Source organism: Lacerta agilis, chromosome 16 (genome assembly GCF_009819535.1).
Source record: "Lacerta agilis isolate rLacAgi1 chromosome 16, rLacAgi1.pri, whole genome shotgun sequence".
Taxonomy (NCBI): Eukaryota; Metazoa; Chordata; class Lepidosauria; order Squamata; family Lacertidae; genus Lacerta; species Lacerta agilis.
The window spans coordinates 33292593-33305453 of NC_046327.1; the positions used below are offsets into that span (position 1 = coordinate 33292593).

Below are 12861 nucleotides of genomic sequence, written 5' to 3' on the forward strand. Positions count from 1 at the left end.
GAAGTAATATGTTTGTAGGGCCTTTTGTAAAAATAGTATTTTTGTAAGACTTCTGTACAAAGAAAAATCATTACTTTGCATGTTTCATGTCCTAGGGTTAGGGTTAGGTTCCTGTTGGCCTGCTCTTGTCAGTATGTATTGCAAGCTCGACTACAGCTATCCTTGGGGCAAGGAGGCCTTGTATCAACTCTGCCTTCCAAAGCATTCTGATAAGTTCTGGTTTGTTTCTGCAGAGATCTGTTGTGCAGACAACTCCCAAAGCAGGCACAGTGCAGCAGCTGGCAGTGCAAGGACTCCAGCAGGTTCATGTTACTCAAGAGGTAAGAGAGAGATTTTGACTGTTGCTTTCTGGCTGCCCTACTTTGGTAGCAGCTGTGATCTACCATGGAGGATATTCCTAGATTAGCTGCTCCCCAAGACAGCTAGCCAGTGCCAGGGAATTAAAGCCTTTGCACCCATTCCTGTCCTGAATTCCTCAGCGGTGGGAGGTTTAAATCTTTCCCACCCAGAATTAGCTTTCTGGATATATCCAAACTCCCCCACACCCTTCTTCTCTTGAAGAAGTGGTTAGTAGTCACCCATAACTCTCCCATTATGAGTTGTCCCCAGCCCCACAACGATCACCATAAATTCTAGACAGTGAAGATGGGGAAGGTTCTCATCCCTGCCAGTTCTTGTTTTGTAAGGTACCTCCTAAGCTACCATTATAGAATGCCTTGGCCTCCTTGGGTAAAATGCAGATGAGGCAGAATGGTGGACCTTCTGGGTTGTAATCAAAGTAGCATTAAGGGGAATATTCCATCAGCACAACAGTTTCCCCTTGTGCAACAGAACTTCCGCCCTCCTCAATCTGTTCTGGAGGTTCCCTGGATGCAAATGGCATTGGGAAAAGGAGAGGGGAAGTTCCCTTGCACAAGTGGAACTCATTCTGCTTCTGCAATTATTTAATTGAATACCACCCTCTGCCTTAATCCTTCATTCCGGCAGGACATTTCTGGGTCTCTCCACTATCTCTGATTGCTTCAGTCTCTCTGTTTATTGTTTAGAGTGCAGACAGTGGCCCTTCTAAGAGCAATCAGCAGTCGCAGCAGCAAGAGCAACAAGGAGTGCAGCAAGGTCTCTCCCTAGAGTGCAGCAGCAGCAGCAGCAGCAGCAGCAACAGTGCACCCCAGCTGGCCAGCTGCTGTTTATCTGGCCCAGAGCACAGGCTCCACTACATGCATTCTCTAGATTCTGCCTCGGAGCAGTGGGTGGAGCTGGTCCGCATGCTTCCTCAACCGCTCCTCCTGCCACAACAGAAGGTGGTGATAGAGCAGCTGCCATTCCTCTCCTCTCATCACTCCAGCCCTGACCAGAGAGTCAAGATTCAGAGAGTCCCTCAGGTGCTAGTGTTTGGAACAGCAGCTACAGCACTTAAAGTAGGTCCTGCAGAGGGCACCGATTGAGATCCAAGAATAGCAAGCTCTGTGCATTTCCCTTCCCACAGAGTCAGGTAGCAGAGCTTGCCAGCATCATCCCCTTCTCTACGATTGTGACTCTCCTCTTTATTAGTGGCGGTAGAGCAACCCTCTTTCCTTCCCCACATACTGCCAGAGAAATTGAAATTCTTGGACCTCTTCAGCACTGGATGTGATTTTGATTTCATTTGCTTGAATCAGGTGTAGATATGGAAGTCTTGAGGGATTGGGGTTTGTGGGAGACATATGCCACCAGATAAGCATGCTACGTTTTGTGCAGGACTTTCAGTATTTGGGAGCCAGAACAGAGGCTTGCCATAGCTAGCCAGGATCCCAGATAACTGCATCTATGTTTATGAACAAGGTCTGATCTAGGTAAGCTAAATCGTGAGGGCTACTTAGCCTGTTTGCCCTAAAACTGTATCAGCTACTGAAACAAAGGCAGCTTCCGGAGCCAAAGTTAGCTGCTGTCTAATGAGTTTTCTTCAAATCACCTCATCAGATTGTAAGACATTAGAACCATCATGGCAAGTAAAAGGCCTCTTGTTTATAAAGGTGTGCTATAATCCATGTATTTCCATAAAACCAATATTGTACCATTGTTGCAAAGGGCCATTTCACACATTCCACAGGAGCGAACCCAGGTTTGCCACTGAGCATGCACTCGAGGGCAACCGCAGCCAATCATGGCTGTCCTATAAGTGCATCTGCATAATGCAAATCTGTATTTCTCACACCTGCATTTTACTCTTGTAGATGTACACTTGCAACATTTTAGGTGCACTCTTAACAAAAATGTGCAAAGTGACCTTTAAAAGTGATGGAATTGCCTGCAGCTGTGCTCCTTAGCATTCCAGAAGGGAATGCATGCGAATCTGTTGGGGGCTCTTGCCTGCCCAGCAAGAGCCCCCAGCACTTCCTTCTCCATGTTGTACCATTGTGCTTCTTTTGCCAGGATCAGAGTATGTGGAGCCTGGGTTCCTGACTTTCCTCACCATGACTCTGACTTGTGGGGAAATCCTTAGTCCATGGGAATAAGCATTCCAGAGTCCCATCCCATCCCCCATCCCCCAATTTAATGTCTGCTAGACTAGATCAATGCCAGATGCAGGATGGAGGCAAATATAAATCATGGAACAGGTGATGACAGCTGCAAGCAGATTGACAGTAGGCGTGGCAATTAGGAAGGCAGAGAGGTGGCCTTTAGTCTAGAGCAGTCTCCTGGGAGGGATTAGAGAGGGTGGAGCGCAGCAACCTTAGCCCATCCTCACCTCTTTTCCTTTCCTCTCTTTGTGGGCTTGCTGCGTTCTCAGGTGCAGCAGCTCCAGCAGGTACCTGTGCAGCATGTCTATCCCAACCAGGTGCAGTATGTGGAAGGAGGTGATGCCAGCTACACAGCAAGTACCATGTGAGTACATGCCTGGTGAGAAGGAAGGCTTTATCATACCAATGCTGTCCCAGCATTCAAGCTCACAGTGACTCCTGTCAGGTGCAGGTTGCAAGAGACACAGATCTTCACACAGATGCTAATTGATTCTATTCTGTATCTAAAGCCAGAGACGTTCAACTTCCCTGTGCATAGATAGCCAGACAATGATCTAGCGGCTGGAAATGTCTTTCTGGATGGCCAGGCTCCATCACAACATTGGTGCCACCTAGCAATGAGGTGTTAATGGTTATGGAGTATGTGCACCCAGTCGCAGCCAGAACATTACGTTCTGGGAGCAGGTGATGCTGAGCCTTGCTGATTGGAAGGTTGGCGGTTCAAATCCTCATGACGGGGTGAGCTCCCATTGCTCTGTCCCAGCTCTTGCCAAGCTAGCAGTTCGAAAGCATGCCAGCACAAGTAAATAAATAGGTACTACTGCAGCAGGAAGGTAAATGGCATTTCTGTGCTCTCTGGCACTTGTCACGGTGTCCTGTTGTGCTAGAAGCACTTTAGTTGTGCTGGCCGCATGACCCAGAAATCTGTCTGTGGACAAATGCCAGCTCTCTAGGCCTGAAGTGAGATGAGTGCCGCACCCCATAGTCAAATTTGATGGGACTTAATCATCCAGGGGTCCTTTGCCTTTTACCTTAGAACAGTACATACAAATACCAAACACAGATGAAGCACTAGGGTGTGAACAATATCTCTTATACATTTCCCTTTTTTATTATAAATGAAACTATGGGCGCATGAACTTAAATTGTTCTTTTAAAAAATGATCTGTTTATTATTGTTTTATAAAAAATAGAAAATGAAAGTTTATATAGTGAATGTTGTAGAAAATCAGAGAAGTTATTCTGAAGTGCTGCCTTGAAGAAGATTGGTGGATTGGCTGTCGATTGTCCCTGTTTTCTAATGGAAAAAAAAATCCCAGAGCATTGGTAGACCATGATTAAAATTTGACAGTGTCACCAGGGTCAAGTGAAATCACTTGGGGGCTGGGTTTGGCCAAGGAGCCATCAGTTGTGCACCCCTGAGCTAAGTCATCTTGATCTAAGCAAAAAGCATGGTAAAGGAGTGGAGATGTACAACCTTCTCCTTTTTGCTTACTGTAGGGTGGTGTATATGTTTAGCTGTCATTTCTCTATAACAAGTGGTTGTTTTTCTTCACTTGGAAATCGGAGATGGAAACAGCACCTCTTTCTCCTGTTTTCAGACGCTCCAACACTTACCCTTACACGGAAACCCCTCTCTACACTCAGAACACTGGTGCAAACTACTATGAATCGCAAGGCACCCCAACCCAAGTCTCCACCCCAGCAACCTCCCAGACTGTGGCCAGCAGTGGGTCAGTGCCCATGTATGTCTCTGGAGGGCAAATCATAGCCAACCCAAGCGGAGGCAGCAGTGCTGGAGGAGGAGGAAGTGGAAATGGAAATGGTGGCGGCGGTGGCAGCACTGGTGGTGGTGGAGGAGGAGGCAGTAGCAGCAGCAGCACGGGGACCTACGTGATTCAAGGAGGTTACATGCTGGGAAGTTCAAGCCAGTCGTACTCGCACACCACTCGTGCCTCCCCAGCAACTGTAAGTCGACGAGTCTCGCTCTTGGATACCTTGCTGTTCATTCAAGGGGATTGGAGCTTCCGGGAGCCTCTTTGTTTTTCCCCGCAGCTTGTCCAAGTGCTCTTAGAGCAGTGGTTTTCATGGCTGTGTTCCAGGGAACCTGGGGTTCCTTGGAGACTTCTCAGGGTTCTTTAATTAGAAGATCCATAATGATTGGGGCAAGCTTCCCTGAGATTGCTTGCCTGCCCACAGCTGATCATTCTGTTCAAGGTGCAGCAGCAAGAAAGTATTGGGCCCCTTTTGGGTGCACTCTCAGTCCACACAGAGCAACCTTGAGCCCTAACAGTCAATAGCAGCACCCTGTGCATTCAAGGAAATGTCCCAGCATTCTCTGCAATGCTAGGGGTTCTGTTGCGGACAAGTTGATACGCAAAATGTCCTTTGAAGGTAGCAAGTCTGAAAACCACTGACTTAGAGAATTAAACACTTACGCATGTTTCTCTGTTCAGTGTTCTTTTGCCCTTCCAAAAGGACATTGCCGTGATGGGGTAGAATTATCATTATTTTTTTGGTAGGCCTGGCGCTATTTCTGGTGGAATCATTTTATATCTTTTAAAGGTGCATTGAACATTTGTATTACAGTACGCATGTGAAAGTATGAAGTAATTCATAGTGCTTTTGAGACTAAAAGGAAAACGATAGCTTTGATCATTCTAGTGAATGATGAACCAGAAGCTGATTCAATAAAAGATGCCACCCAAGACAGCCCTATCATGAGTGAAAGTAGCATGTCATTAACGGCAGCAGAGTGGAACACAAGACAGATTTCACCCAGAGGGCACAATTTGCCATTCTCTTGCACAGCTTCAATGTAGATAGACAGAAGTGTTTCATTTCCTAAGTCAGAGGTGGGGAACCTGTGTCCTTCCAAATGTTACTGGACTACACCTCCCATCATCCTGGTCATTGGCCATGGTGGCTGAGGGTGATGGGAATTTGAGTCAATCAACATCTGGAGGGACATCTCTGCCATAAGTTAATATAGCTTGCACAGAGAATTTATTTGTGGTTTTTGTCTCATGTTAAGAGGGGGTGCTCTTGCTTAGATTTTCTGGCCCTTGATGCTGCTTTCCTTACTTAATGGGTCTTGTTCTCTGAGACCAGCCTTCCGAAAGCACTCTTTGCCTCATGGTGGATCTAACTGAAGATTGTGAAATGTGCCTGCTTTCTCGTCTGAGTGTCTTTAAACCCATTAGAATTCATTAGTTCTCACAGGAAACAATTCCTTAATTCTTCATTGGAAACAGTGGGAGGAAAAGAAATGGGATTGAGGTACTCCAGCTCTTGGACTGGCCTAATTCAGTCCCGGGTTTGGCATAATTCAGGCCTTTCCCTGGTAATCTCCCAGCATGTCCCCGAACCAGCCCTGACCTGCAAACCCCTTTTGGCCCTACCCTGCCAGCTCTGGAGCACCAATATTGGTAGGGCCAGGGCTGTGAAAGTTGGGGCATGGAGGGGGAATCTAACGGCAGGTCTCTATATTGCTTCCATAGGATTTCTGTCTAAGGCCTGTAAACAGATGTGTGGCTGTTATTTAAAAGATGCTAATAATATAGGAGTGTTGGATGTTTGACTTTGGCATCAACACGGCCTTCTCTTGTATAACTTTGGGACCCTGGGAGTGGGGAGAAAATGAACCCTCACATGGCATATTAAGATGGTGCCCACCTCCCAAGCGTGGGTTGCACCATATGAACCATTCATTGAGAGAGATTGTGACAGTACCTGAACTATTCCCTTCAATAACTGCAAACAAAAGGGCTTGGATGACCCGTAACTTGGATTCCTGTTTCTTTACAGGTCCAGTGGCTGTTGGATAACTATGAGACTGCGGAAGGTGTAAGCCTTCCACGGAGTACCTTGTATTGCCATTACCTCCTGCATTGCCAGGAGCAGAAACTGGAGCCAGTCAATGCAGCTTCCTTTGGCAAGCTCATCCGCTCAGTGTTTATGGGACTTCGCACACGCCGGCTTGGAACCAGGTAAATGAAAGATGGCTTTCCCGTGAGTTGCATGGCAGCATCGCAGAGTAAAAATATGAGGTCCCTAAGCATCTCTGCTTCAGGAATACAGTTACTGTCAGCAGTAAAGCCCACCTTGTTTCCCATTCACAAACCTCAGATTGAGCAGAGCATGGGGCAAGTGTGGGTGTTCTGTACAGGACCAGGGAAGGCACATACAAAATCCACCTTTTCTCAGAGCAGTTGGAAGGTACCAAATGTTTCCTAAAAGGGAGCTTGCTTCTTAATGCAGAGGCATAATGCCTGGACTCACACTGATCTGATTTGCGCCATGCCAGTGAAGCTTTGTAATGACCAAATGGGCAAAATCGTTTTTTATTATTTACATCTTGCTCCTGGTAACTACCAGAAGGACATACGGGGAGGAGAGGTAAGAAAAGTCCCATTGCGCCAGTCAAAGTTCTTGCATGGGCTTCCGCTAGTGGCACTGGTTAGTTGAATTTGGCCTGTTATGTACCTAAGGGTACCTTGATAGCAGTTCTCTGTGTCTGGTGGTGTACCTTTTGTTGTGGCCCAAGGGGTTTGTTTATATGGAGGCTTATGTTTTCTTACTTCACTTTTCTTTCAGAGGGAACTCCAAATACCACTACTATGGGCTACGCATCAAAGCTAACTCCCCGTTGCTGCGGCTCATGGAGGATCAGCAACACTTGGCCATGAGGCAACAGCCCTTTTCTCAGAAGCAAAGGTAGAAGATTAGTGCCGGGGAAGGGCCGTAGTTTAGTAGCAGAGCACATCCTTAGCAAACAGAAGGTCTGAGCATCAATTTCTGGTATCTTCAGGTAGGGCTGGGAGGAAGTCGGGACTGAAACCCTGGCAGATGCAAAATATTATTACAGTTGCAAAGTGTACATATCAGCAAGGCAAACTAAGGACAAGAATTATATGAAAGAGTAGAGTGCTGTATGCAGGTCCCCAAAATTCGGGACCCTTGTAGTGCTATTATCCTCTTGGAACTGGATTGGTGAGATATATATTCTTAAAGTTCTCCCCAGTGTGAAAAGTGGCATCAGGACCTTGAAATGTTTTTGAAGTGTAGAATATTTTTCCATAACATAATCTGTATCCCATGCTCTTGACAGAACATAGGCACATGCTATGGGTGTTACTGTGATGTGATGTGGGCTGACTCCAAGTTGTTCTGCCTTATAGGCTCAAGCCCATTCAGAAGATGGAAGGCATGACCAATGGAGTGGCTGTCGGGCAGCAGCAAGCCTCGGGGCTGTCTGACATCAGTGCCCAAGTACAGCAGTACCAGCAATTCCTGGGTAAGGAGGGCCACTCTTTTGCACATGGCAGAGTGAGGTCTTTGAGATGGAAGCAGAGGACATGCAACACAAGCTTCTATGTGTGGTTGTTAGGGTCCCATGTTTGACCACCTGGCTCATAGGAGATGACTTTTTTGGTGGAGATTCTGTTGCCCCGTGCCTGATGTTTGATACCTTAGACAGGGTCTGTGTGGTAGGAGCACCATCTCAGGGCCAAATATTGCGGAGAACCTCCATGTCCCAGGAAATGCAGTGCTGGGATGAGATTTTTTTCACATGGTAGGGTCACTGTATGTGGGATGTTCTTTGCATGCATTACCACAACCCCTGCACGGAGGAATTATTTTTGGGCGACAATCATTTTGTGTCCATGTTACATTTGAAGCAGGTCTGTGTGGCTTCAGTGCTGGCAGTCTCACCCTTGTGGCCAAGGATAGAGTGGGCCATGGAAACACAACTCCCCAGTCCCCTGAAAAGCTATAGATTCTGATCCAGATAAACCACAACCTTTTTGTTCAAACTTCAGCAGACAGTGTCAAGGTGGGGCTGCTCCCTGGGATCCAGGGTTGGTCTTGGAGGGCTGATGTCTCTCTCCTCCTTGCAGATGCCTCTCGCAGCCTGCCTGACTTTGCAGAGATAGACCTGCAAGGGAAGTCCCTCCCTGAGGGCATTGGAGCCGAAGATGTGAAGTCTTTCCAGTCGCTCTATCGAGAGCATTGCGAGGTACATCAGGAGAGCACATTGGAAAGGGAAATCAAGGCAGGGGTGGCGAGCCTGCGGTTCCTTGCCTGGCCCTGTTCCATACCTGCCTTGAATGTTCTTGCCTGGGTGGAATGTAGCCCTGAACTATGGCAGTGCCTCTTGCTTGCCTCCAGAGAGGGTGGAGTGATGGGTGTGCTTGCAGGGTAAGCGGGTGGATTGTACAAACAGCTTCTGTGTGACTGGAGTGTAGCCCATAGTATAGCCTACTTTTGCCCCTTCCACATTTCCTCCCTCTCAACCTGCCCGCTAGTGGCATGGAAAGTTGCCCATGAGGGACTGCAGCCCTAAGGGGCTGGAAAAAGGTTCCCCACGCCTGTGCTACAGTCCACTGGATGCAGTTGGAAAGTAGCAATCTAATGTGCCTCCCAGGCAGGTGTGCATCAAATGGACCACCCTCTGCAGCCCCACATGCTTGCTTGTAGGCCTGGCATTGCTCTGGCTACTTCTAGGCAAAGCCATGTCAATGGAAGCAGAACCAGGCCAACTTAACCCCTTTTGAATTTCTCTTCTGAGTTGTCTTCCTTTAATTGTTTCATTTTATTAAACATTTCTATACTGCCTTGCAGTTAAAAATGTGCAAGTCATACTGCTGCCACAGCTTTGCCTGTTCTAAACCCATTACATGATGTCCCTGATCCAGTAATCTGTGAGTGACTTTTTTGCTGTTCAGTTGCCTGAACGTTTGAAGATCTCAGGCATTGTTATTCTCTTAACTAGTTTTGGAGGTGATACACCTGTTGCTCAGGCTGATTGTGTTAACTCAGCCTTGGAGGGGTTTTCATCCCTGAGAGAGTTTCCACAAAATAGTTGTGTGCCTTGTTTTTAGGATCTTAGTTTTTAAACAGTCAGCTTGAGCTGATTTTTAAAGTTTGATTTATTTCAACTATTTATATGAATATATGCTTAACACTCTATTCTCTAAGTGTTGTGCAGTAAGATTGTGAAAGAAACAATAAAGATTAAATCAGTTAAAATGAACAACAACACCAGAAAACTTAAGATTCCGAGTGAAGTAGAAAGGTCTGCACCAAGCACCAGAAATTCAACAGAGGGGGCCCTGTCTGATCTCAGTTGGGAGGAAGTTCCACATCATTGTGCCCACAATACTTGCTTGGATCCTGGTATACAAGCTGAATATCTGAGTCATCGGGGACCACTGACCGTGACTTACCTCAAGACCTCCGTGATTGGGCAGGGATATAAGGAGTCAGGTAGTCCTTACTGTATGTATCCTGAGCCCAAGTTGTTCAGGCCCTTGTAAATTAAAAGAAGAGTCTTGAACTTCGCCATGGGCAGCCTCTGCAAGTTTTTTATTTATTTGTTTATTTTTATTCAGGGGAAGCTTTTAAGCACCTGAGCTATGTGCTGGTGAATAGTCTGTTCTAGCTGCAGCATTTGTGCAGATGTTTAACTACAAGAAGCATCATGGGAATTCAGAAGCATCTTGCAATCTGCATATATTTCTTAAAGATTAATGAACTTATTGTAGCATTAGTTTTTTTGGTGCTCGAGCCTGTTTGTGTGCAGTTAAGAGTGGACAGACACACATTTCAGATTGGGGAACATCTGTTGTGAGACTGAAGAATCAATGAACGCTTGCTGAAAGTAGGGTTACCATACATGAGTGAACAACTGAAGTTAATGTGATTCAGTCACTGGGGCAGCACACCTTGCAGGCAGGTGCTCAATTTGCATGTCACAGATGGAATAATTGGAGTTTTGCTTCAATATGAAATAATTCATATTGAGTCTGTCCGTGAATTCCAGTTGAGCAGCCTTTATGCTCTATCTGCTCTCTGAAATATTCTGCTTGACTATTAGAAGAGTATTGACCTTGAATTCAGAAATGACAGAATGTGCTGGACAACTGGGCTGACTCTTTAAAGGCAGCCTATCACCTTGTTGATAGGAACAAATTAATTTAGCAGGGAGGATCCTGCTGTCTCTGTTCCTGTCTGGCGGGTCTAGAATTAAATCATACAACTACTTCTCCTCCTCAGGCCATTGTTGATGTGATGGTAAACTTGCAATTCACACTGGTGGAGACACTCTGGAAGACTTTTTGGAGGTACAATTTGAACCAGCCCAGTGAAGCCACCCCCATCGATATGTGAGTCTTTGTTTTTTGGCATTTATATAAAAATCAGCTACATGCTGTGGGGAGCTTTGCAAATTTATGACACAGAGGCTGTCATTTCTGGACATCCGCAAGTGACTTCTGCTGAAAAGCACATGGGATTGGCTTTTTGCTTAAGAAGTGCATCTACTGAGCACTAAGGACAGGTTCACTCTACTGTCTCCGTGATCCAGGTCTGGGTGCATTTCTCAAATATTTGAGCGACAAAAATCACTTCCATGCTTCCCCTGCTGCATAGCACTTCAGTGCTGTATTGTCTCTGCTCATCCCTTTCAGAAGGATATCACAGTTACCATGGGTTGCCAGCCTGCAGCACAGATGCCACTAGGCAGCCCAGCGCTCAGTGGAGAGTTAGGCATATACAGGTGAAACTCGAAAAATTAGAATATCGTGGAAAGGTTCATTTCTTTCAGTAATTCAACTTAAAAGGTGAAACTAATATATGTGATACTCATGACATGCAAAGCAAGATATGTCAAGCCTTTATTTGTTATAATTGTGATGATTATGGCGTACAGCTGATGAGAACCCCAAATTAACAATTTCAACTTTGAGGTTTTCATCAGCTGCATGCCATAATCATTACAATTATAACAAGCAAAGGCTTGACATATCTCGCTTTGCATGTCATGAGTCTATCTCATATATTAAACTCCAGTAGCTAATGAAAACAATTGCTTACATAAATGGACTTTTCCACGATATTCAAATTTTTCGAGTTTCGCCTGTATGCTTATGGGAGTAGAACAACAGTAAAAAAAAAAAAAAAAACTCCACCAGTTTTGATTTAATCTAGGCATTCCCAGACTTTGTATCAGCATCTCCCCAAGTTCCCCGCATCTTCCTCTGCCACCAGTACCCAGATTATTTTCCCCAGCATCTCTTGAGTATAGTCTGTAGGCTACTTTAATACAGAATCTGCTTCTGTATCAAAATGAATGGAGCAGTTCACTGCCCTGCAGGCCTGTTGATTCAGGCTGACAGAGGACTTGGGCTGGCATGGCCACATTAGGGTATAAACTATAAAGGCTAAATGTAAGGGTTATAAATAGGACAGGAGGATATTAAAAACTGATGGGGGGGTGGAGAATAACAACTTGTTAGTGAACTTCTTATAACGGAGGAAATGTGAACCTTTGCAGGGGAACCAAAATAGGGAGTTGTTTTCCCATCTTAACTGCCTAGCATCTTATCTCCACCTTTGCCCCGCAGGCCCTTAAACATCTAGTATCCAAAATCTATTTGCTGTTCCTAGGGAAGGGCTGCTGGCATAGCTGATGGGTCTTGATAATCTGAGTTGTGGCTTGGTGATGGTGCTCTTTAACCAGGTGTCTGTGTTTCATATTTAGTCAAGACGAAGCAGAGAAGCGTCTCCCAAAGAGCTGCTTGGTGACACTGTCCAAGTACGAGCCTGTCCTCAAATGGACGAAGGACTGCGACAACTTGCTGTACCAAGGGCTGGTAGAGGTCCTGATTCCAGAAGTGCTCCGGCCCATTCCGAGTAAGCTCATCCTGCCCAGCTCATATCTGAAGCCTGCAACAGGCTGTCTCAAGCCTAGGGCCACAGCCAATACAGGTGCTTCTGCCTTGTTCCATAGTGGGCTGGGTGATCGGCCTCATGTGCAGGTTTAGGTAGGAAGCCTCTTTGGCCTGAGGTGGAGGCATTTAAGCCATCCCCTGAGTGCCGTGTTGCCCTTAGACCTATTCTCTACTACCCCCATGAACAGAGGACTCTCAACCATCTTGAAACCGGCCGTGCTAATGTTACATCCTTCCCCAGGTGCCTTGACGCAAGCAATCCGAAATTTTGCAAAAAGTTTGGAGAGCTGGCTGACGAATGCCATGATGAATATTCCAGAAGAGATGGTCCGCGTTAAGGTGAGCCCGATGTGGGAAATGGTGGGGTGCCGTTGGTCTTGGCTTCACACTTTTCTGAGACTAGGAGGTCTTAAGGCGGTTGCTCTCTGGAGCCTTCAGTCTATGTTGCAGCAGATCAGTATGCAACTATCAAGTCACATTGGGTGAGGTTTACTGCCTCTGCACCAGTGACCAGGGGTTGATGCCACAGTTGGCTCTTTTCAACAGTTGGAGCCACTCCTCCTCCACCCCGCTTCCTAGTGGGGGTGGCAGCAGAACAAACTCCTAGCTCCTCAGTTTGGGGCGGG

At 46.3% G+C, this 12861-nt stretch overlaps 1 protein-coding gene across 7 annotated transcripts in view; it reads left to right on the top strand.

The window, feature by feature from the left end:
• The window catches only part of RFX1 (regulatory factor X1), a 47207-nt gene that overhangs the window by 29417 nt on the left and 4929 nt on the right, over positions 1-12861 (top strand). For 6 of the 7 annotated variants that reach the window (XM_033172725.1, XM_033172729.1, XM_033172723.1 and 3 more), the window contains 11 exons: positions 234-320; positions 1047-1418; positions 2771-2865; positions 4103-4469; positions 6309-6490; positions 7098-7217; positions 7682-7797; positions 8402-8520; positions 10560-10669; positions 12046-12197; positions 12477-12574. In XM_033172725.1, coding sequence (XP_033028616.1) covers positions 234-320; positions 1047-1418; positions 2771-2865; positions 4103-4469; positions 6309-6490; positions 7098-7217; positions 7682-7797; positions 8402-8520; positions 10560-10669; positions 12046-12197; positions 12477-12574 — 1818 coding nt within the window. The remainder of the gene's footprint in view (positions 1-233; positions 321-1046; positions 1419-2770; positions 2866-4102; positions 4470-6308; positions 6491-7097; positions 7218-7681; positions 7798-8401; positions 8521-10559; positions 10670-12045; positions 12198-12476; positions 12575-12861) is intronic. The other variant, XM_033172730.1, reaches the window with a different exon arrangement.